The sequence below is a fragment of the Stenella coeruleoalba genome (assembly GCF_951394435.1).
Source record: "Stenella coeruleoalba genome assembly, chromosome: 1".
Classification (NCBI taxonomy): Eukaryota; Metazoa; Chordata; class Mammalia; order Artiodactyla; family Delphinidae; genus Stenella; species Stenella coeruleoalba.
Genome location: NC_137169.1, coordinates 160,984,710 through 161,009,660, shown reverse-complemented (window position 1 = coordinate 161,009,660; position 24,951 = coordinate 160,984,710). Strand labels below are relative to the sequence as shown.

The window sequence follows — 24,951 nt, the reverse complement described above, 5'->3', positions numbered from 1 at the left end:
AGAAACCAATCTGTGACCCTGTGGACATTTAATTCACACCATAGCGTGCAGCCCTGCAAGTACACACGACCAGCAAAGCATTAAGTACAGGAAAGGGGGAAATGAACACCGAGGGCTGCTGTGGCTGCCTCGACACACTGCAGCTGTGACTATAAAAAGGTTACAGCAATCCTTCAATTGTGGGATGTGGGCTAGCAGCCACAGGGTTGTTCCAAAGGAGGAGAAGCTACTGGGAAATGAGCCAAAGTTCAAAACTACAGGGAAGAACATCCTAAAGCAGAGGTAATAATCAGGCCGCCACTTGGCCGTTTACTATGGGCCGAGCGCTGGGGCTGGGCTCCATCTCCATCACCATCATCACGTTCGATCCTCTCGGCAAGCTTGGGGGGTATTACTCCCATTTTCCACAGAGGAAACTGAGGCTCAGTGGAGTCAACAGACTTGCCGAGGTCACAAGCCAGTTAGATTTTGGACTGTGGACCGTCTGGTGTCAAAGCTTGTGTTCTAGCATCTGTTCTATATCGCCTCTCTCTTTAAAGATGGATACCCTACTTCTGTTCCTACTTCTGACAGTCAGCTTTGGGAAGAGTTTTTGTACTCAAACCAAAGAATACCAAAATTCAAGGGCCAAAGACGTAAAGGAGAAAGATATTTTTGTCTTAATGAGCTGCTCTGGTGAAACTCTTCCGTGATGCTTTTCTCAAATATTGTTCTTACCATCTCAGCTGAGATTCTATCTCTCCTCAATGGCTATTAAATCAAGTCGGGCCCAAACTGGAAAAACAGAAGCTGGGCTGGACATTAAGAGGCTCCAAAGACATCTCAGCTGGATTGTTAAAGCCACAGAAAGCTTGAAGAGGAGGCAGGGTGACACATGGTATCATTAAGGGATGAGAAAGCTGGACCCAAAGGGGAGATCGTGAAAAAAATGTGGTCTTACATGAAACGGATTTGCAGGAAAATTTACAAAGGATAATCCAGCTGGTGGTTTTGGGAGCCACTGCTCCCAAGGGAGGGTAGCTCATTTCTTTCCCTGGAGACGTAGACCCAGAAGGAGGGTCGGAGACAAAGGCGACTGATTACTCTAGAGACTCTATATGGTGGAAGATGACAGAGTCTTTTAGGGCATCATAGGATCCCGCCACCTTCTCAGAGGTGGGGATCCCAGCCTCTCCAGCTTGATGACGCTTCCCTGACTCTCCCGTATCTTCAGGGCTGGACCTGATATCTGAGCATCTCAGAACCCAGATGCTAAAGTTCACATCTGTGAGGACTGGGGAAGAGCTTCCCATGCAGGCCCATCTGACCTCTAGGCCAAGGGCAGTCCATCCTCTCCTGCCTCTCACAAGATGTGGTACAAGAGCAGGCTCATCAGTTTCCAGGGAAATCTGGTCAGCAGGGGGACGTCAGCAGACGCCTCTGCCTCAACCACCTCGGCTTTAAAGAGCCCATGGTAAATGCCTCAATCGTGTCCTGCAAAAGTACGGGTCAAAATTGCTGAAAACCCGAGTTGCTCCCCCTCTGTCAAGTACTGTGTGTCAGCAGAAGAGAGTTCAATGAATCAGATGTATCTGAAATCCACAAACAGCTTTTAGGGGCGGCTGGATCCTACCTTTAGCAACTTGTGATTCTCAGAACTGAGAACTCATGGGCCTGGATCCCTGGCATCTCACCACCTCTCTGGCTCTAGAAACGGCTGATAAAACAACCCCAGAAGACAAGAAAAACTCTTTGTCTAGTAAATTTGATACCTTCTACTGCCAAGGAAATCTCTTCCATAAATCTAACCCAAATCCCTCATGCTGTAGTTGGAGGTTTTTCTTATCCAGTTCTCAGCATAGCTGAGAACCTGAAAAGCTTTCTGGAAAGCTAGTCTGCCCTAAAATTTCTCCCTCCGTAGTACTTTCTTCCCATAATTGTGCCTGCCTCTCTCCCCTAAGCTTCTCTTCAAGTTCTCCACGTCCCTCTTAATTTTAGAGGCAAAGAACAACTGTACTTGATATAGTCAACACCAAGCCTTTAACACCGATAATGGTAACATTTATTAATCATTGCTGTGTCTGACACCACACTAGGAACATAAGCACATTATCCTGTTTAAGCTTCACAACAAGCCTTCGGGGCAGGTAATACACCCATTTTGCAGATGAGGAGATTAAAGGTCTGACACACTAAATGACTTGCCCAAGGTCACTCAATGGTATGTCCTGGAGGCTGAGTTTAATTCAAAGCAGTCTGCCTCACAGCACACATCCTTATCTTCCTTTCTCCTTTCCTGGATGAATCCTAAGTGGCAAGTTACAATTTTCAGACCAGCTTCCCCCTGCTACTTAGCAGGTCAGGGGGCATCTGGCATATGTTCAGAGGATACCAAACCACTATAGAGATCACTAGGACAAAGTACAGCCATGGGCTGGCCCTACTGTTACAAAAGAGGCATACTTCAAAGCCAAGTTCAGAGGTGTACTGGGTACTGTTCATCATACTGTGTCTCTCTGTCCAGCTCCCTGAACTCAGGAAGGACCTTATCTTCTTTCCTTTCTTTTCACTTTCTGTTTCTTTCTAGAAGCATTCAAGTTAGCTGTCCTTTGTTCAACATGTACCTCACTTTGACTTTATACCCTTTCCAGCTGGGGTCATACTTGGTCAGCCCCACTCTGCCTTGGATTGAGGAGATGAGGTCCATCTTCTTCTGAGCTCTTATGAGTTTTGCTTGGTTTCATAGCCCTGGATGGTTCTTATAACTCCTACTTATTCACTTACAATAATATCTACCACTGGTCACAAACTGGTTTAAATGGCTGGAATCGCTTAAACTTATATAACTGATAAAACAACTCTATATGCATGTCCCCCTCAGTGGCTTGTCTTATATAAAGCAAGGAGCTTGGACCAGATAGCCTCTAAGAGACCTTCTGGCTTTGATAGACTCCAGCTTTAAGAATACTTCCATAACAGATTACCCGGAGTCCAATTGAGAAAAAGGCACATTCCACACCAATGCTCTGGGGCTCTTGACACAATGGTGTTGGCCCCATTATTTTGAAAACAAACAATGCCCCGAATCCAACAAAGGTCCCCTGCTTCCTCGGGCAGTAAATCTCTTTGGCAGGATCTCAATGTGGCTCTGGTTGCCCGGTGCCAAGTTAAAGCCTTTGCCACTCTCGCTGGCTCTCACTCCCTCTTCCCACCCCCGAGTCCAGACACCGATCATTGTTTATATTAGCACATCACAATACAGACACTTCCTATCTATTTGAGCCCACAATGACCCCCCTGGGGACCTGCAGCCTCAGCTTCCGAGGCATAACTGATGATGGGAGCCAGCTGCCTCTCCAGAGCCAGCAAATGAGGATTCCTCTGGCTGCTCAAGGAAAACAAGACATTCTTGAGCCATGGTTGGGGGTAGCTCAGGTGTGGAAACAGCCAATTACTCTACTAATCAGCTTGAGCAACCAGTTGTGTGATGAGTTAGAAATAGGCCTCATGGAAATTATTCCATGACTTGCAAATGTGTGGGTGGATGGGCACTGGATTTGCATGCACTCCCACAGCAGGGAAGAGACCCAGGTGATAGATTGCAGTGGATGGTCCAACTTCTTTTATACTTACCTTGAAAGAGAACTCAGAGCTAGACTCTTCCTCCTATTTCCCAGATGGATTTTAAAGGGATATGGGACCTGTGAAATGGTACCCCAGTAACTAAGGCTAGAGGCCAGTGCAGGCAATTCACATCCAGACACTTAAGAGCTAGCTAAGCACACACTACAAAACTTTCTGTGTTCTTTAAACCACCGATAGAGACGAGACCTCCCCTTTCCTCCTGCCTGTGGGAACTCCCTATCCTCAGGTATTCTCCATCCATCCACCACTGATTCCTAAGTTTCTACTGAACCCTCCAAGAAGCTCTTTTGAAGTCCTACCCTGGCTTGACCAACTTGTCCAGAACTCAGACTGGAGGCTGGCACATTCGAAGGGTTCGCACCTCCCCTCCCACGCTGGCCACCTTCCTCCCCGTGAGCAGCGCTCTAGAGGTGGCGCCTTGGTATCTTGACCTGGCCAACTGTCAGACTCGGTACCCAGTGTGAGTTAATGGCATGGTATCAGTCAAGTTAGGCAAACTGGGGTTAGGACCGGCAAGGTTACTCCCAAGGTTACCACGGCGACTCACCACTGTACATGTCAGGGTGGTTTCTTAAGGACGAGTCATTATAGGGGTGGTCTGCAATAAACAAAAGAGGGTGAGCAAACAGGGACCACGGAGAGGTCATGGAGGCATAAACGGGAGAGAACAACAGAAATGCAAAGCCACAAAACAACCAGGGAGCACCAGTGGTCTTTTGCAAAGGAAACACACAGCATATTTGGAAAGGAAATGGGCTTGGTGAAGAACAAGCAACACAAAACAGCCCCCGAAAGGGAAGAAAAGGTTAAATCCTGCAAAAGAAGGCAATAATGTTTCTTTTTTAATAAAGAAATTAGGCTTGACCTTTAATTGCTTGGTCCTACTATGTTTTCAAACAAATGAGATAAGAATTAGTGGTATCCCGCAGCAACTGGAACAACTCTTTCCCACCAAAATCCTCAGTTCCCAGGACTCTGGATCAGGCCAGCTCCTGGGGTCGCTGAAGAGAAAGGAGTGTTAGTGAGCCCTGGGGCAAGAGCAAAACCCTACCTGAGCAGAAGTTAACTTGCAAGGGGTGGGAGGTAAATGAGGGGACAAGACAGAGAGAAACAGATCATCAACAGAGTGGGACAGAGAGACCCTTGGCATTGTCCAGCAATCATGCGCTGACCAGCAACAAACACCCCCCAACCTGTCCAGGGGGGCGCCGCCCTGGTCTCCGAGATGTGTCTGTTGGCAGAAAGGCCTCCTTCTGAGGAGGTGAGGAGTGGTCCAGGGAGGTGGGGACGGCCAGGCTGAGGTTCAGATTTTAGGATTAGAAAGGCCGCCTGGGACAGGGGAGAGAGTGTGAGCTGTGAGTTCTACACTTAGAACAGGGAAAGGCCTGCAGACGAAGACAGAGGTTCAGAGCTCTCTAGACTAGCTTGGGATGAAGCCATTCCTTAAGGAACAACATCAGTGGGCTCCAACGTTACGTAATTAAAACCTTTGGGCATTTCATCCTCAGTGAAAAAGGCATTCTGGAATAGGGCACCATCATGCCAACATCCTTAAGTAGATTTTCATTCTCCTATCACTGTCCCCTTCCAGCTACTGGGTTCAAGTTTTGACAGTACCAACAGAGGGTGGGGAGTGGAACAGCCGACTGGAAGCCAAGCAGACGGCCCTGAGAAGCCTGGACTGAGCCCAGCTGCCTGAGGGGGGAGAGGTGCTGCCAGAACATTTGCATATTTGAAGACAGATCAAATCCTGTTACCACTCATGCCAGGGAGGCAAGGCGAGCTCTTTTCTGGGACCCGCATTGCGCTGCATCGCAAATTTGCTTAACACCTGCTAGAAGGAGTTTCATTATTCAGAACCATCCTTTAAAATGGAGCAAGTTGTAAAAGACCTAGCCGGCGTTTGGGAAGCTGGCGTGGGTTTATCTGGAGCTAAAGGTGGGAACTGATCTGCAGTGGAAAGAAGGGACAGGGTGGCAAAGGGGCGGGAGGGGCAGCAACTGGCCTTGGGTGGTGACGTCCCCCTCCTGGGGAGGACAGGGCACACACAGGTGAAAGGGCCCTTGCTTCATGCTCCCAGTGCCACCAGGTGAAACAGAAGTGGCCAAGCTCAGGATTGACCTCTTGGTTTGTGGATTCTGGAGCACATCTGAGAGATTTAGGGAGACTTTCTGACTCCTTTAAGAAGGTCCCTGAGACGACAGACATTAGAAGGAAGCAGGGTAAGCGCTCCACCGTCCGCCTCAGGGCCATCCCTCCTCCCTCACCACGGCTGCCTTTTGTCCCCAGGAGGCGCCCGGTGCCTGGGTGGTGTGGACAAAGTGGGACAGGCATCTCTTTGTTACTCCGACTTCACTGTTTGTCTTTGACTGCATCCCAAAACAAAATTTTAAAATGACTTTATATTGCCCAGTATTTGGAATTAGATCCCTTTCTCTTCTTCCTTTAATGCAGGTAATAAAAACTGGGCTGTGATGAGATGTATTTCTTCCCCAATGGGCAGACTGTGAAAGAAAACCCTGGTGAGAACAGTCTTTGAAGCTGTCCCAACTTGTCTGTTTTGTCTCCCACCCCCAGACCTGGTTCTGAAGGTACAAGAAAAAGCTTGTGTCCTTTCCAGGCAGGAAAGCAGAGAGAGCACAACTGAGTTATTTTAAGCAACTGTGCCCAATTCTGGGCTGGCTCGGATGCCCAGAACTTGCTCCCGGCCAAAGCTGCCCTCGGGAGAACTCCAGGAAGCCGACAGGGTTCTGTTCCCATCACCCAGGGGGTTTCTCAGCATTTGGGGGAAAGCGATTTCAGTGGAGTAGGGGACCCAGAAATGAAGCAGAAACAAACATCCCTTACCTCCTCTGGTAGGGAAAAGGATGTTTCTGGAAAGTTCAACTTGTAAATGTTGTTGAAATCTCCAGCTGCTTAATTCCACAGAGGAAGGCTCTTCCCCACCTCTACCTCCCTGCTTCTACCCCGTGTAACAGTGAGGGCCTCTGCTCAGGACTGCAGATGGTCCCCTGACTCAGTCCGCAAACAGCAGGCAGACTTCAAGGTGATGGCACTGAAGGCTATCCAGGGAGCATCTTGCTCTTCGTACTCCTGTCTCTCCCACTGCCCAAGGCTGCCTGCTCTGTCCTGGCTCCGGAGGCCCCTCTGAGGCCCTGGGCAGACCACACTGTCCTCCCCAGCTCAGCCAGCTGGCAGGCGATCGCCCCTGCACTGAGGCGACATCTCAGACAACCCAACTTTCTTTGCAGGGGTCCTCTCTGGGCCTGGGTCCGGAATAAGAAAACCAGGGAACAGGTAGCAAGTGGATCGGAGCTGGGCGACCCTGCCAGGAACAAGGGGGGCTTGTCCCTGGGTTGCTGGCCATCGTGTTGGCTACCAGAGCACGGGCAACTCAGAGCAGTGTGTGGGGAGCTGTACAGGCAGGAGAGGGAGAATTAGAGGAGGGTGAAACGGGGTTCAAAGAGAGAAAGATGAGAGGGGAAAAGAAGAGAGAAAGAAAGAGGGAGGCGAAACAGTGAAGAAGGAAGTGAAAAAGAAAAGGGAAGACATGAAGAGAAAGGAAGAAAGAAAAGGACCACAACAGGAGAAGGGGAACGGAAGGGATGCTGCTTCTTGTGGGTCCCCTCCGTGCTGCGGTGGAGACGGAGCGTGGGGCAGGGCTGACTCTCAGCACCAGGGGTTCCCATCACTAGCAGGAACTGGTGGGGAGAGAAGAGCCCACCTGTCCTGACCGAGGGGTGAGCTCACCCGCGCCTCTCCCCCACCGCCTGCGCCCACCCAGGAGGCGTCATCAACCACCCACCCACTTCCGGGGGGCGCTCCGGGAAGCCAGGGCTCAGCCTCTTTGCTTCGACCTGCGGAAACTGCCCGCGCCCACGTGGGGCCCTCTGCCTGGCCTCCCCCATGACCGCCTCTGCCCCTGGCATTGAAAACAACACTCAGAGCTGGGTCAGACAGACGAAGGTCTATGGGGGCCTTTTCTACAGAAGGCAAGTTACAAATCCATGGTATAAACCAACACAGCCACTTTCAATGTCCTGAGCAGGCTGAGGACTTTGCAGCCAAAGCTCCAGGCCGGCTGGCACCTGGCAAAAAAAGTGTCTCTCTGACCTGACTGTCTTCTTTCTCTCCTGGTGGAGGGTCACAATGCTAAAATGGGTCAGGAAATGCTGATTCACTCTGATACCAGCCAAACAGAATCAGGGAATAAAACTGAAAACAAATAAAACTAAAAGATAAACCTGCAACTTTTAAACACAGAGACTCCACATGGTCCAGCATATACTTATTACAGAATCAAACACAATTCATTTTGCTGTACTCACTAACGTGGATATTCCATACTGTTGCTTTCTTCTAGAAATAAAGATAACCAAACAAAGACTAGAAATAATCAAGCTGGCTGCATGAGAGCGATGGTGGATGACCACTTACAGTAGTGCTTCTCAAATTGTGGTGTGTCCCTAAACACCTGGAGAACTAATGAAGACCAAAGAGGCCCCAGACTGCCGGGCAGGAGAGGGCTAGGCTTAGGTACGGGTGCCAAGTTTGCCAGGTGATTCTTTTTTTTTTTGTTTTTTAATTATTTATTTATTTATGGCTGTGTTGGGTCTTCGTTTCTGTGCGAGGGCTTTCTCTAGTTGCGGCAAGCGGGGGCCACTCTTAATCGTGGTGCGCGGGTCTCTCACTATCGCGGCCTCTGTTGTTGCGGAACACAGGCTCCAGACGCGCAGCCTCAGTAATTATGGCTCACGGGCCCAGTTGCTCCGTGGCATGTGGGATCTTCCCAGACCAGGGCTCGAACCCATGTCCCCTGCGTTGGCAGGCAGATTCTCAACCACTGCGCCACCAGGGAAGCCCGCCAGGTGATTCTGATTCCACCAAAATTTGAGAAGCGCTGGTGTGGAGTAGGACCAAGTCTAACTCAAGGCTCCAGAATCAAGAGATGTGGCTGAAGAGCAGCTAAAGTCACTCAGGCACAATGAGCTGCAAGGATTTCTAGGTCAAGATTGGGGACAAGGCTCTTCCCAGACCCAGGTGCCAGGGGCCGCTTGGGCTCAGCGGGCTGCTGCCCCCAGCCCCCAGCTCCCAGCCCCGGGCAGGGGCCTGCACTTACTGGTAAGGACTTTGAGGTTGAATGGGTTCTTCTGCTGGATGGTGTGGGTGAAGTGGAAGCGGGCATTGCAGCTGTAGTCCGTCTGCATGTCCTGCAGCATCACATTAGAGAAATACAGGTCTCCGTTATGGCCCTGGGAGACACGCTTGTCTTGGGTGATGGGCTCCATGGCTATAAGGAAGCAGAGGTACAGTGGGAGGTTAGCAGTAACGATAACAGTAATAAAAATCATCATAGTTCTGGTAATTGAGCACCTACAGAGGGCCAGGTGGGGGCTGGGAGCTTGACATTATTTGATTTAATCCTTTCAACTCTGAGGCAGGGCTTATTCCCATTTTAAGGATAAGAAAGCAGAGGATTTAACATGATCTGGGTTGCAAAAGCAGTGAGAGGGGAGTAGGATTTCGATTCAGACCTGCCTGCCCACCATGCTCAGGCTCCGTGACCATGCTTTTCTATCTCCTATTCGTGCCACAAAAGATCTGACTGGCTCCGAGGCCAGAGGGAGGAAACACAATCCTTCAGATGCTCCCCAAACTGGGAGTCAAGTTCACCTGTTTTATTTTTTAAACGTCTACTCATCCCCAAGAAAGAAAAAGCACCACCAATTATAATTGTAAGAGGTATACCAATCAATGATGCATACGAACAATTTTAGGACACCTTCCAATTTTAGAGATGTTAAAATATGAAAATGTGTGTTTTTAGAATTAATGACATCATAGGAGTGGCTGAGAATGCTGACAACATAATCTACGTTTCTTTCAAGCACTGCATCTGTAAACTCAAATGATCAGGTTTCTAGGCTGTTAGGTTTAAAAAAGTATACTTAATAAGGCTGACTGCTCACAGGTATCTCATTCTCATCCCTGACGACTGTTTCTCAAGTCACCATTTCTCTTTTTTTTTCTCTTGAAAAGTGGTTCTATTTTATTTATTTATTTATTTTACAATGTTGTGCTATTTTCAGGTATACAGCAAAGTGATTCAGTTTATATATATATATATATATATATATATAAAAAATACTTTGTCAGATTCTTTTTCCATTATAGGTTATTATAAGGTATTGAATATAGTTCCCTGTGCTATACAGTAGGACCTTGTTGTTTATCAAGTCACCATTTCTTAAAGGTTAATGATGCCAACTTTCCAATGATGGGCTGGTGAGCTTTTCAATTCATTTATCAAAGATTTACTGTAGGCGTCAGGCACTGTGCTAGGCACTGCTGAAAGACAGAGAGATAAGAAAGACAGTTCCAGGCTTCCCTGGTGGCGCAGTGGTTGAGAGTCCGCCTGCCGATGCAGGGGACACGGGTTTGTGCCCCGGTCCGGGAAGATCCCACGTGCCGCGGTGCGGCTGGGCCTGTGAGCCATGGTCGCTGAGCCTGCACGTCCGGAGCCTGTGCTCCACAACGGGAGAGGCCACAACAGTGAGAGGCCCGTGTACCACAAAAAAAAAAAAAAAAAAAAAGAAAGACAGTTGCTACCCTCAAAGCACCTTCGGTCTAGTAGAAGAGACAGCAGATAAATGCAATGCAGTGTGGTGCGTGGGAAGCCCCAGATGAGAAGGGGATGAGCTGAGAGAAGGAGCACTCAGTCCATTCTGGGGCTTGAGCTGACACTTGAAGGCTGCATGACATTTACCAGGCAGAAGGGAAGGGACCTAAGTGGTTTCTAAGCAGCAGGAACAGTGTGTGCTAATGTTAAGAATCCACAGCCTGAGCAGGGGAGTCGGGGTGGGGAGAGGCCGGGGGTAGGGGGAGGGCTGGAGAGTCAGAGGGGACCACGTCAGGAGCTGCGTGCCAGGGAAAGGGGTCTGGACTTTATGGGAAGTGATGAGGAGGCAATGAAGGACTCTGAGCATGAATGAATCAGTTTTACATTTTTAGAAAGACAGGGGAGGCCAGGTACAGATGATTACTCTAACCCAGGGAAAAGCCGACGGTGGCCTGTGCTGGGTAGATGCTAGAGAGGTTGGAAAGAGGAGGGCCGTGAGATTTGCTCAGGAGGTAGCATGGACACAACTTGGTGTGATGGCGGGGGACGAGAGGACAGTCTGAACTGTTAGCTAACAAACCAACCCTCCAGGCTGTCGCCCACATACACTCACGGTGATGAGGCAAGGCAGGGACAATGATTGAGCACAAAGCCATCCTCACCTCGCAAAACAATTGAAAGCAGCCTCTTTCGGAAGCAGGCTAATAAGAATTCAGAGATGGGGACTTCCCTGGTGGTCCAGTGGCTAGGACTCCACACTCCCAGTGCAGGGGACCCAGGTTCGATCCCTGGTCAGGAAACCAGAGCCCACATGCCGCAACTAAGAGTTCGCATGCTGCAAGGAAGATCCCGCACGTGGCAAAGAAGATCCCACGTGCCGCAACTAAGACCCGGCGCAGCCAAATAAATATTAAAAAAAAAATTCAGGGATGGAGAGAATGATGGGTGACAGGGAGGAGTATCTATAGATTGATGAAAGGATGGATAGATAGGGAAGGAGGAGGGGAAGGAGGGGATGGGAGGTATTCAGGAAGGGAGGGAGGGAGGAAGGAAGCCAGGGTGATGCTCAGATAGATAGCAGTCTTCTATCCATCTTCATAATGCCCTCTCCCTTTATTTGACTGAAAACACAGGAATAAACATCGGTCCAGAGCAGTTAAGTGAGCCTCTGTCCAAAACTGAGCCAGGACAAGCTCTGAATGATGTACTCTGTCCCCGACTCCAAACATCCTGTCTCCCCATCACTCCTTTATCAGCAGTTTCATTCCTGAATCCCGCTTCTGTCCTACAAGAAGAGTGAATCAGAGTAAATCCAGCTGCACCAAAGACTGAAGGAGGAGGCTTGGTTTCAACCTGCCTTCAATTGGCCGACTGAAAATCAGTTTCTCCTCCGTCCCATTCCTTTTGCTCTTCCTCTTTTTAATCCTCACAAATATGACTGAGCACTTATTGTGTGTCTGGCCCTGTTCTAAGCACTTTGGATGTATTAACTCATTTATCCTTACAATAATTCTATTAGATAAGTACGATTACCAGCCCTATTTTTTCCAGAGGAGGAAACTGAGGCCCAGAGATGTTAAGCAGCTTGTTCAAGATCACACAGCTAATAGCAGCCAGGCTAAAAAGTGAGCCCTAGCAACCTCTCTCTGCAAAGCCGGGGTCCTCTGCCACATGGCCACCTTATATCTGCTTCTCACAAGTCAAGGTCGTCTAGCCTTGGGAAGACCCCTCCCCATTTAACACTCCCTAAGATTAAAAGAGAAATAAAACACCAGGCCCCCAAGACTTACAGCTGCTCATCCAGAAGATGACTGGGGACGGAAGTCCAGGTGGGGGGTTGCACTGGAGCGTCAAGGGAGCACCTTCTTGAACGACGACAGGGTCTAGGTTTTCCTTGGGCCACAGAGGAGATTCTAGGGAGAAACAGACAAAGGAGGATCCGATGAGAGTGGCGGCTGGGCTGGGGCAAGGAGCAGGGTTAGAGGCTGGCATGCAAGGAGGGCAAAGAGAGGAGGAAATGGGAGAACAAGGGAGGCATGAGAGAGGAACGGGGCCTGTGAGTCCAAGCGAGGCGCAGCCCTGGAGGGGCGGGAGAGGCCTATTTCATGTGACTGGATGCACATCCTTAAAGCCTCTTCTCCTTCCCCGCCCTGCGCCCGGAGTGGCCAGTGAAGTTGTTCACGACCGTTTTGGAAACTTCTTTTCCAAGGAATCTTTTTGAGTTGGGGGAGGTGAACCCCTGCTCAGAGGCAGAAAAGCAAGCAGGACACGTGGGGCACCAAGGTACCTGCAGGACAAGGGTGGGGCAACCCTTCTGGAATGACCCTCCATGCCCTGCCCTCCACTGACCCAGGGCATCCTGGGCCTGCCCCATGCACTCACTGGACACCTGCAGGCGGATCCTATTGGACAGGGCCGTGCCAAACTTGTTGCGGGCAAAGCACTGGTATTCCCCCTCATACTCCTCTGGCCGCCCGCCACTGCGGAAGTCGATCACCAGGGTACCAGACCTCCTCCTCATCGACACCCGGGGGTCCTTGGCGATGTTGAAGAACCTACTGTTGCGAGTCCAGTGGAAGCTGTGGACAATGAAGGGGGTGGGTTGGAGGGGGGTGGGCAGGGACAGCGAAGAGCAGCAGGGTGGGCTCCAGGCTCTGAGCTCCAGGTCAGAATCTCAGGGCCCTAGACGCTGACTCAGGCCCATAACTGTTCCTCCAGACCAATGGGTCCCAGCCCTGGCTGAGCAGCAGGACCTGCTGGAATGCCTGATAAAATGCCAGGACCCGGGTCCCACCCAGGTGAACCCCTGGGGCAGGTCCCTGACATTAGTAGTTTTACCCAACCCAGGCTGGGAGTCATGGCTCTAAGTGACAGATACCAAGTAGCCCCTGGGGGCTGTGCTCTTTAGAGGAGTAGGCAGCAATTTTGAGTTTTTAAATCCAGAGTCAGCTGCGACTTCCACCCCCAAGCATTCCCAGCCTCCGACTAGGAATGCAAACCCAAATTCCTATTCCCTGTGACCGGAACACATCAGCGAGAGCCAGCCCTGTTCCTCCTGTGTCTTCTACTTGATAATCGAAATGGCCCGGGTTACCTATGCCGCTGCATAGGTAAGAGATCTTGGATGCAGATTATAAAGATTAAAGATCCACTGATTATGAAGAGATCAGTGGATGCAGATTATAAAACGGTGGCTGTACATTTCGGGAGGAGCAATTTTGAAAGAAAGGGCAGCCTTAATAAGACTGAGCCCCGGGGTGGAGAGACTAGAACATCCCTGCTTCTCCTGGGGGGACATGTGTCTGCAGCTGCCCAGGACTTAAGTAAAAGAAGCAGGAGCCATAGCGGCTGCTCGGTGTCTCAGAGTCATTGTTCCTGCGAAGGACCGTGGAAGAAAGACCAAACCTCAGAAGCAAGGTCACCAGTGCCCTGCCTGACTTTTCAGGGTGACTCCTGCTTCTCCCGTCATGGGCAAGAGAGGCCCTGCTTGCTCCCGGGCTCACAGCTCTGGGCCAGACCATCTCAGGCACACCCGGGGAGGGAGGCAGAAGCAAGATGCCACACACCTGAGGCAGGCTCCACCCGCCTCATTTCTCCTGCTGACAGACACACTCTACATGGGGGCCTGTCACATCTGGGTCTGAATCCAGCATGAGGCTCCTGAAAGCTCCGGCCTGTGGATGCTGTTTTGAAGGTGGTGGACGCGTCCTGCATCCTTATCACCAACGCTTATCACTTGGTAGAAACGAAACTGGCCTGGGCAGTCAGAGGCCTGGGATCGGGTACTTCACATCTCTGTGCCTCCACTTTACGGCCTCTTCACCAGGACACGAGTCCTTCCCCAAACGGCAGTGAGGTGTTTGAACAGACAGTGTGAGGAACATGTAACACAGAGCCTGGCACAGCAGGCTTGCAACTCATGTCTGCTGACACCTCATGTGATCCTGATGTACACATAAATAAGTAGAGACGAGCTCAGAATGAAAGACTCAAGTTAGCCTGAAGAGGAACTTCCTATAACCTAAGCATGGGGTGGCTGCTGGGAACATAGGCAGTGGGAAGAATGTTTGACTCAAAGTCGGAAAACTTAATACCTAGTCCTGGCTTTTTGGCGTGAACTTAAGCCAGTTGAGTTTTCTGGCCCCCAGTGTCCTCATCAGCTAAATTTCCTGGCTATCCAAATTGTACCTTCTACCTGTGGGTGCCTAATGGACACTTTTTGAATGGATACAGTTAATTTCTCAGCTGCTTCAACTATCATCAGACCCAGGCGGAAGGGGACGGTTTAAATGCCCTCTTCGCAGGCCCCTTTCCCTCCACCCAGCTTGGATTTACCTGCCAGTACACTCACCTGGGGGCAGGGTTCCCTTTTGCTTCGCACTCAATCAAGATGTTATCGCGGGGATCCACGATGTGCTCCTTCACTGACTGCTTGGTGATGGTTGGGGGCTGGGACACTGCAACGGCACACACAGTGGGCAGTCAGGGCTGCAGGGACCTGCCCTTGGGGAGCGGCTGAAATTAAGAGCTTCAGGAGCCACACAGACAAGCAGGCAAGCGGGGGGTGAACAGCGCCCCATTCTAGAGACCCAGCTCCTTAAACGGGGCTGCAGGAAAGGGGGTGTGTGTCAAGGACTAAGCATAAGAAGAATCCCTTTAAGATCTCATAATATCTTTGTGAGAAACTGAAGGCCAGGCTTTTGTTTTACTCATTCTTGTACTCCAGTGCTTAGTACCATGCCTAGCGTACAACAGTTCTTGACAAATGTTTGTTGAATGAATAAAGGAGCCAAAAGCTGCTCGATTTCCAGAACCTAGCGGCCATTTCCAGAACCTTCTGAGCCCTGGAGGATCAACAGTTGGCCAAACTGTGGTGAGGCTGGAGCTGAAAGATGCTTCAGTCCCCAGAAGCCCTCCCAGGGACTTACTTGTCTGCAGCTAAAGAGCCAGCTCCTCTCATTCCCAGTCCCGGACTCCAAAGTTCTCCAGGGATCTCCGCCCTGGCCTTTTCCCGCCCCTCCTTGCTGCCCTCCTAACTCCCGGAGGCACAAGTGCAGACAGGCGCCCAGGGGACTTACGCTCATTCTGAATGCTTGCTGTTAGTTCCCGATGGGTTAGCATTGTGAGGGGGGGAGAAAAGAAGACAACGGTTATCGGTTATCTGTGGTCGGACACGACTGATCGCCCAGGTGGCCTCACACCCCAGCATACAGGGAGAGGGCGAGGCAGGCCTGGGGAGGGCAGCGCGCGGGCTGTCTCCTCCCAGCTGTGGAACTCCGTGAATAGCCAAACAGGAGTGGGGACAGACCCGGCAAGTGCTTCACGGAGAAGGTGATACCTCCCCCAGGAGACCAGACTGCGCAGTTGAGCAGAATGACCACCTTCTGACCAAATGATGATGTCTCCAGGGATGTCTCCCATCAGGAGTGGCAATGTTGCTCAGAAGAGGCTGGGGTCCGAAGATGCAGCCTGTCATCTCCAGATGCCCCCGAGAAAAGCGGGTTCCTTAGCCAAGGGTGCAAGGGTGAGGCTGGGGGCATCAGGGAAGGAGTGGATCTGAACCACCGCTACAGGGGGAAGCCCGAGGGCCCAGCCAGGCCCACAGGCCTCACTCCTCCCTCTACACCTTCTTCTCTTTCACACCTGAAAGCACCTTCTCTCCTCATGGTCTCCTCCTTTGCCATCCTTTGGAAAACTCGAGGGACGGATGAATTATCGTCATCTGCTCATGGCAGAAGTAAATTGTTCTATGGAAACTCTGCTTCTGAAAAACTCTGGGGATGAAGCAGAGCCCACCACTCCTTTCTGTGCTTTTTACAAAGAGGGTAAAGAGGCAGGTGGCACAAATTTTCCCCGGCGCTCACCTGAGATGTGCATGTGCTCATGTACAGGTGTGCGCATGTTTGGGGTTTAGGCTTCTCACACTTTGAGAAGCATGAGAATCACCTTGCAGGGGGGTCTGGTTAAAATGCAGGTTCTGACTCAGTAGATCTGGGCGGGGTCTGAGCTTCTGCCTTTTTGACAAGCAGCCTGGTGATGGCGGTGCTGGTGGTCTGTGGACCACACTTTGAATAGCAAGGTTTCAGAGGTTTTAGAGGGTATACTCTTGGTGGGGAGAAGGGCTTGGTTAAAATTTGTCTGTAGAAAAGAGAACATGTGTTGCTATAACTTTTTAACTTTTTCCCTTACAATTATACAATATATGTATTACATGATTATATTACTGTATGCCATTCTTATTTCATGCTGGTGGGGATGTCAGACACTGCCGGTGTTGTCAGCTGACCTCTTCTGAGTGATCGCTTCCTGGGGGAAGGCTGAGCACGGTGACCTCAAAGCTTTCTGACTTGACCGCAGTGAACTATGCAAGGGGAGTTTAGGGGCTCGGAGAGGGGGCGGCCTGGAGAAGGCAGAGTTAAGACGGGACTAAGAGATGCAACAGGAGCCACAGGAGAGAGAAGGGAGACAGAGAGGGGAGACGGAGGGTAGCAGGGATGAGGGCCCTGCTACACATGCTATCAGGAAGTGAAAGTGTTGAGGGTAAGGCTTTTGGAGAGGTTCAAAACAATTCTTTCACTGGGCCAGGGTTGTGTGGCCTGTTCGGGCACTGAAGAGAAATTTTATCTGCTTTACCATGTGCCTGGGGCAGCCCTGGCAGGAAACAAAAAGGAAAAGAAAAGTCCAGGGGAACAGCAGAAATCTGTGGTTTCTGAACACAGGCTCTGTGGAGTGCCCCACTGCAGCATCTTCACCCTCTATGATTTCCCTGCCACGGCCCAAGAAAGGTAATTCTGGAAAATCAGTGGGGCTGGGCAGGGAGGGGGAGCTGGGGGTAAGGGACCATTGTCCGGAGCAGCAGGGCTGACACCTGACCTACTCCTTTGACAACCAGCCCAGACCCCTGGGTTCTTCAACTCAAGACCCAGTTGACGTCTCTTGGGTCCTCCTATCCATTTGAGGACTCTGGCCTCACCCTGGATGGAAAGCCTGACAAAGGATCTGCTTTGCCCACATGGGCTTCCAGCTTCTTTTATATAAAGGCCAGTTCAATGGAAACAGCCCTAGACGTTGCCCAGGGAATCTCAGGTTCTTGGAAGGGAAGTCACTCAGTTAAGGTCACATAGGAAGTTTGCTGCAGAATAGGAATGAGAATCAGCTCTCCCACTGATGGTCAAGAGCTCTTTTTGCAAATCCATCCTTGGCCGGAGAGATGAGCTAGTCTGGTAGGGTCTTGGCACTCTGTTCTCGACACTTTGGACAGAGCTTGGGGGAGGGGAGACGCTCAGGATGCTGTCCCCGGCCCCACACTGAAGTCAGGCCGGGGACCTCCTGAGAAACTACTTGCCTAAAGAGGTAATGACATCTGCAGCCACCATGGTGCTACCAAGGGGTTTATTACAGGGACACAATCAACCCAGAGGACATGCGCCACAGGGAGAAGACAGCGAGGACAGCCTTCCTAGGGACAAAGGCGACCCATCTAGTCCCGGGAACGCCCCTGCCCCCCGTGTCACACCACTTGCCCTCTCTCCTTCTATGGAAGTTGCTGGATGACGATGTCAAGTGGAGAATGAATTTGCTCTTTTGACTTCCAAGGGGGAGGAAAAGTCTTCCAATGGTCTCTGCAGGGGGTGAGGCAGATGCCTACCCAGTCTGCAAGGTTTCTTTATTCATGAACCACTTTTCTTTCCCTGGCTCTGATATCTACCACCAAAGCAGTCATCCCTTGGAGAATGGAGTGTGTGTGTATGTGTGTGTGCTTTGCTGAGGTGTCCTGCAGCCTCACTGCCCGGGATGACAGTGAGGAGGAAGTGTTTCTCCTACCCCAGGGCCCTCCTCTGTGGGTTCCTAGGAGAAAAATGCTGAGTTCTTTGATGTGGGGAGGGAGACGGAGGGGCAAGCTGCCAGCAGACTCACTTTTCTGGCAAAATCACTCCGGTGGACGGGGCAACCCTTTGCTTTTTCCAAAGGTCATGCTGTTCTGCTCGGGGTGGTGAGTTGGGGTACATGTGACTCGGCTGGCAGAGCAGTGGGAACGGGAGGCCGAGTGTTCAATGAAGGATTGTGCCTCGGCCCGGGGGTCCGTTCCAGGAAGGCTGCTGCACCCAAGCTCCCCAGGGCAGAAGCAGCGCCCTGGTCCTTAAGGCACAGACGACGCCCTCGCAAAGGGGAAGCGAGTGGAGGGCACGCCGGGCCGGGGAGCCTCTGGCCTGAGCCCCTCAGTCCCTTCCAGCCAACACACAGAGAAAGTTACGAGTGCCTGATCTGAGGTGGTTCCCGTTGGCTATTGTGAGCAATGCTGCATGAACATGGGGGTGCAGATACCTCTCCTGCCTTTTGCAACAACATGGATGGACCCTGAGGTCATTATGCTAAGTGAAAATAAGTCAGAGAAAGACAAATACTGTGTGTTCTCACTTATATGTAGAATCTAAAAAAGTCAAACTGAAAGAAATAGGGAGTAGGATGGTGGTTGCCAGGGGCCGGGGGTGGGGCAAGTAGGGGGATGCTGGCCAAGGGGCACAAACTTTCAGCTACAAGATGGATAAGTTCTGAGGATCTCATGTACAGCATGGCAACGATAATTAACTGTACTGTAGTATATACTTGTAAATTGTTATGCGAGATCTTCAAAGTTATCAACCACACACACAAAAAGGTAACTATGTGAGGAGACGGATGTGTTAACTCACCCTATTCTGGTGACCATTTCCTACTGTGTATGTGCATCAAATCATCGAGTTGTACACCTTAAACTGACATACATGTCAATAATATCTCAATAAAGCTGGGGGTGGAGGGGAGAAAGCCCGATCTTTCCCTAGCCCATTCCACTGGGGCTCAGCCCAGGGTGAGATGGAAGGATGGGCTCAGATAATCTGGGGGGCGTCTATCCTGGGCCCAGGGGGAGGGAAAGTCCTGGCTGAAGAGGACTTCTTCCCATGGCAACTGGGTATTCTCTGAAGGGCTTGCCTCACTCTTGCCTTGCATTCAGCTTTTGTAGACTCAGTCTGGAGACGTCGCCGCGGCCACTGTGCCTGCAGCAACCAGGGAGGCACAAGTATGTATGAGGCAGGCTCCAGCGGGGGCGGCAGGAGTGCACAGCCCAGGGCACTGGGAGTGGCTTTGCAGAAGGACTCACCTCTTCATTCAGAGGAACACTGGCCCCGCCACTATGAGCAGGAGAAAACAGCTTTGTTTCTCTGCTCCGCAGATTTCTAACCTGTCAGCTAAGGATAATACCTACTTCATGGATTCGCTGTGACAATCATGGGAGATGATGCCTGGGAAGCTCTTAGCTCTCTATCAAGCACACGGCAGCTGCTACTCCAGGGAGAATAATGGGGGCTCCAAGAGGAGCTAAAAGGGGGCAGATTACCAGAGGTAGGGGTGCGGCATGTTGTGCCAGACTGGGGATCCAAGAGGCCTGGGTTCTTTCCATGAGTCCATCACCCGTCTGCTGTGTGACCTTGAGCAAGTAGGGACCTGAGTTCTCGTGAACACATGGGAAGGGGTCCTGCAGACCCTCCTCAGGGTCCTGGCAGCTCTCTGGCCCACAGGTGGTGCTCTGGAGAGACTGACTGCGGGGGGGTCCTGCCCGGGGCACAGCTGAGCTTTAGGACTCCAGATTCCTAACACAGACATCAAAGCCATCTGTTTACAGGTTCACCTTGCAGGAACCCCTCACCCACCAGCCCCGGGGATCAAAGTGGCAGGTGAGTGAGTGAGGAGAAGCGGCAGAAGAGAAATGAGCCTTCACCACTTCCTTCATAACGCAATTTCCTCTGCAGCCCCTCTCCTCTCCAAGGACGAGGCCTTATCATGCTTCTTATTAGACTATCTGCCTGGGACTGTTAATGAGAAACTATCCTTGAGCCAGCAGTGCAGATGGTCTCCATGGGAACAGTCCCCTTTACAACTCCCCTCTCCCTCCCTCCCTAAGTGCGTGCGTGCGAGTGCGCACACACACACACGTACACAAGTACACACATACACACGTTGGGGCCATAGGGAGGGCAGTAGGGACCTTGTCCATCTTGCTCAGGGTCCAGCTTAGAGTTTCTCCTGGCCTCCTCCGTCCAGAAGCACCCACTCCTCTGAGCAACTATTACTGGTGAAGTCGGGGGCGGGGAGCAGAGATACCTGCAACTCTTCTCCAAGCTGTGCTAATTCCAGGCCCCAGCGGCTGGTTTTGGAGAGCTCAGTGGGGACTTCTTGGAGGCTATATCACTCTCTCACCCCTCCCCAGACACCTGTCACCTGGAGAGAGCCCAAGTCAATGCTGGCATCACGTGGGCCCCATCTATTCCTAGAAGCAGGGAACAGGGGAGAGAGGTGGTATGTCTACCTCATAGCACCGGGATGCCAAGACTTTCTGGCAGAAGTGTCAGAATTGTGGCAAAGATGGTACACATCTAAATGCAGAGCCAAGGAGCATGGCTGCCAGTCAACGGGCCATTTACGAATGCAACACCAGATACGGTTGCTGGAGACATGGCTATTAGATCAGCATTTTAAGCTTTACTTTATGATCCTGATGGCCGAATAATTCCCCCACCATGGTAAACAGATGCCATGGATTTTACTTTTCAACTTTACCATGGGAAAGTTGAAAAGAAACAGAAGGAATCCATGCCTGGTTCTCCCACGGTGACATTACAATGGGGCTCTATTTTAATGTCTCATTTAGCCACAGTCTTTTGCAAAAGTAATCTCCTTCTCAACCCTTCCAGGCCATCTGTCCTCCTCATCACTTCAGCCAAGAGGACCTGGACATACGAGAAAGGCAAATAAGAGCTGTCCACCACGCTCGGCCCCTGGAAACTCCACTTCGATAGGTAAGTCAAGACGACGGAGGGCCCAGGGAGGGGTGTGGAGGGAAGAACTCCCCAGTGACACTAGACTTCCAAACTCTGCCGGCTCTGGTCCCACTCAGCAGGCTTCAGGCAGCCATCCTCGCAGCCATGGCCCTGAGAGACGGCACTGCGACTCAAGGTCTCAGGGCCCCAACTATGAGGCCACCTGCATCGATTCTTCGGAGGGAAACCCAGCTCTGAATCCAGAAGCCACTGCTTCCCCATCCCCAAACTTCTCTGAATGGTCTTCACTCTCCCCTGACCTTCCCTACCCTCCAATTCCTCTGCCACAAATCAGGAGAATAAAAGAGGACAGCGCAGGACTCACGATCCATGGGAATCTCGATGGCCCCGCTGAGGCTGAGCAGGCAGAAGAGGAAGGCTGTGTGGACCCAGGGCGGTGGCTGCTGCCTGGCCATCCTGAGCACTGGGCCTCGCTCCCTGCTCCCTGGCCCACAGCCTCCAGCCGCTGTAACTGGGCCTCCCGGACAGAGCTCAGCTGTGGAAAGAAATGCGATGACAGGTGAGTTTTTCTTGAACTCTTGGTTTGCTCCAGCAATCCTACAGGGCCTTGAGGACTCCAGGGTCCCCTTGGATAGAGACCTATGTTCTAATACAGGGTTTCTTAACCTTGCACTGTTGACTCTGGGGACCCAGTGATTCTCTGTGTGGGGAACTGTCTTGGGTATTGTAGCACGTTGAGCAGCATTCCTGGCCTCTACCCACTAGATGCCAGTAGAGCTCACTCCTGCCTCCAATCAAAAACCGTCTCTAGACATTGACAACTGTCCCCTGGAGGGCAAAACCACCCCCTGTGGAGAACCAGTATTCTAGAAGGAAGGACAACTCAGCATAGAACAGTCATGAAAACAAACACTGGCTCCCAGGTCCAGCACCTAGAAGGTGTCATGCACTGAGCCAGCAGGAAATGCACCAATCTCACAGCCTCTATGAACCACGTGTGATGAGTGGACCCGAGGCCGAGTGTGTCTGGGGTAGCAGCACAGAGACAAGATCACAGTGCTGTCCTTTGACCCAGAGAGAGGGGGAGGGGAGCGCACTGTGGGCCGGAAGTTTGGTAAGTGAAAACTTGGTTGCCCCAAAGACTTTTTGTAAATGAATGATTTCTGCAAATACTTTGTGCAGCTAAATATTTGGCGGTGGTCCCTGATGTTGTCCCTTAAGAGATAAAGGCAGTGCTGAGATGAGGGCCCAGGACAGGAGGCTCCAGGAAGGTTGGTAGAATAAGCAACATTTATGACAGCACGATGTTCACATCCTCAAGCACCAGACGTCATTCCAGGGCTTACAGGGGTAAGGGTTAAAACTGGCTGTCCAAGGAGCCTGGAACAGGTCCTTGAGAGACAAACCCTTTTCCCCTTGTCCTGAGAGAGAAGAGCAAGCATGGCCCAAGCTGAGGCTCAGATACTGAGCTATAAAACTGCCCGAGGCTCGGAAACACCGAGTTGTAAAAACGGGTCCATTTTGCTGTTCTACCTACCATGGGGCCAAAGAAAGCAAAGAGGACAGTGGGAGGCAGTTTCCCCACAATTCCTCCAGCTTTGCTGGACCAACAGCCATCTAGCAAATGGACACACTGTTTAAAACAATTTGGCAGCAAAACGAAGCCTCTATCACCTGTACAACCCCACCGTCTCACAGCTTTCCAGACTGAAGGTGTAAGGCATGCCCTGTGCCGGGATGTGAGCAAACTAGAGGATGCTGATTCAGATTTCAGCAATTTCTTTCCTGGAAGCTGGGCCCAATACCAGCCTCCAACCTCATGTGTATTTCTGGACTCCATCTGCTGGTCTCCTTTCCCATTGCTTCCTCCTTGGTTTTGGGCACCACTGTTTCACGCCAATTACTGCAACAGCTTCCTAAGTGGTCTCTCCCCACATCTACTCTTGCCTCTCTGGTTCATTCTCCATCCACAACCAGAGTGCTTACTCCTCAAATGCAAGTATAAATATGCCACTCCCCTAGTCAAACTCACTAGCTCACTGCTGCTCCAAAGTTGAAGCTGAAGCCCGTGAAATGGCTCAGGAGTCCTGCATGATGCAGCCCCGTCCGCAAGGTCATTTCTTATCACCATCCCCTCGTGTTCTGTGTTCTGGCCACCATGGGTCTTCTACCAGGTCTTTCAGTGCATAATGCTCTGTTGTGCTGACTTCTGCACAGGTTAACTTCCGTCTAGAACACTCTTTGCACCTGCCTTCTCTCATTAGGCTATGCTAAGTATGACTTATGTGCCCCCTTGTCTGCACTCCTGAACACCACTCATGACCCCCTATTATAGCACTTGTCACTTTGTATTCTAAAAGTACTCTAAAGGTCACTAGTCTGTACGCCCTATAGAAGGGAAGGTACTGTAAGGGAAGGTGCCTCGTCTTGTGATTCCTGGAATACAGCATAGTGCCTAAAACATAGCAGGCACTCAAAACCATGTGATGGTTTTGGATGAATGAAATGAGCAAATAAAAACGAGCAAATATTATTTTGGATGAAAAATGAGCAAATAAAATAATAAACCACTTGGATCACATGTTTTAAACCTGTTTCCCCACAAAACCACCAGGCGGCGCAGGAGAACACAGGCTTTGGACCTGGGCAGCAAACTGCAAAGGCTTCCAATCAGTGGAGGACAAAATTCCCTCCCTACACAGGCACTGCTCTCTGGCCAGGGAACCATCCAGCTGTAAGAGAGTTAAGAAAGTACAAAATGTCCCAAGGCGGGGACTGTCTGGCTGGAAGGCATCACAGCAGGTCTTTGGTTCTTTCTCCTAAGATGATCCTCACACTGTCTCAAAAAGAGTCTGCGAATGCCTCTCCGTGGCTCCTGCATTTCCAAAGACTAGACTCAGGTTATCCAACTGAAACCTTAGTGCTGAGGGAACCGGCACCGGGGGGAGGCTCAGCTTTCCCTCCAGGAGGACAGTGGGGATGGCTCCAGTCTTGGCTCCATGACCGCCATGTTTTGTTCAGGAGCTGCCAAGTGGTAGGAAGTGATGGGAAAGAGAAGGATATCTTATTCTGGGAATCTTGATGGAACCGGGAAGCCAGAAGCTATTCATTAACTAGATACACATTGGCAAGAAGAAAGTCCAATTATTCGGGGTGTCTTTAACTCACAATTTAAAAACACAGCAGGAAAAGAACAGAGAAATAATCACGTTTAACTGTTTGACAATTCTCTCTCTCTCTTCTCCTGGAATCCAATTTTTCCAATAAAATCTTTAAAAAGGAAGATAATTTAAAGAGCATGTAGCTTTATGCAATCCCCTTACTTCTCAGATGAGGAAACAAGAGCGGAGAAAGGGGAAGTGATGTGCTCAGGGTCACTGTGCAGGTTAGTGGCAAAGCTAGGAAAAGAACCCAGGTCTCCTGATTCCTAACTCAGGGTTTTTCCATCCAATTTCCCTGTCTCTCAATATGCATGATAGGTCCTAAGCAAAGTTGCAACTTAAAAAAGAAATGTATAGTTTTGCAGTACCTCAAAAAATTAAGCAAAGAATTACCATATGAGCCCGTATTTCTGCTCTTAGATATATGTCCTGAAGAATCAAAAACAGGGACTCAAACAAGTACATGTACACACATGTTCATAGCAGCATCATTCACAATAGCTGAGAGGTGGAACGAGCCCAAATGTCCATCAAAGAATAAATGAATAAACAAATTGCAGGTTATCGCTGGGAGAGGAGAAGCAGACCATCCAGCCGGGGGCGGGGCTTGGGGGTGGAGTTGTCAGGGCTCTTCAAGGGAAATGCTATCTAACTGTGGAGCATCCCGTGGAGGAATAAGGAAAATCCCATATCCTTGAGAGGGCAGATAGAGGCTGCAGAAGAGGGG

The 24,951-nt window shown here is 50.7% G+C and overlaps 1 protein-coding gene across 1 annotated transcript in view; it reads right to left on the bottom strand.

The window, feature by feature from the left end:
- The window catches only part of NFASC (neurofascin), a 187,757-nt gene that overhangs the window by 52,556 nt on the left and 110,250 nt on the right, over positions 1 to 24,951 (bottom strand). Inside the window, 6 exon segments of the mRNA XM_079903031.1 lie at positions 4,172 to 4,222; positions 8,744 to 8,914; positions 12,034 to 12,156; positions 12,626 to 12,822; positions 14,595 to 14,700; positions 21,428 to 21,598. Coding sequence (XP_079759157.1) covers positions 4,172 to 4,222; positions 8,744 to 8,914; positions 12,034 to 12,156; positions 12,626 to 12,822; positions 14,595 to 14,700; positions 21,428 to 21,518 — 739 coding nt within the window. The 5' untranslated portion in view covers positions 21,519 to 21,598.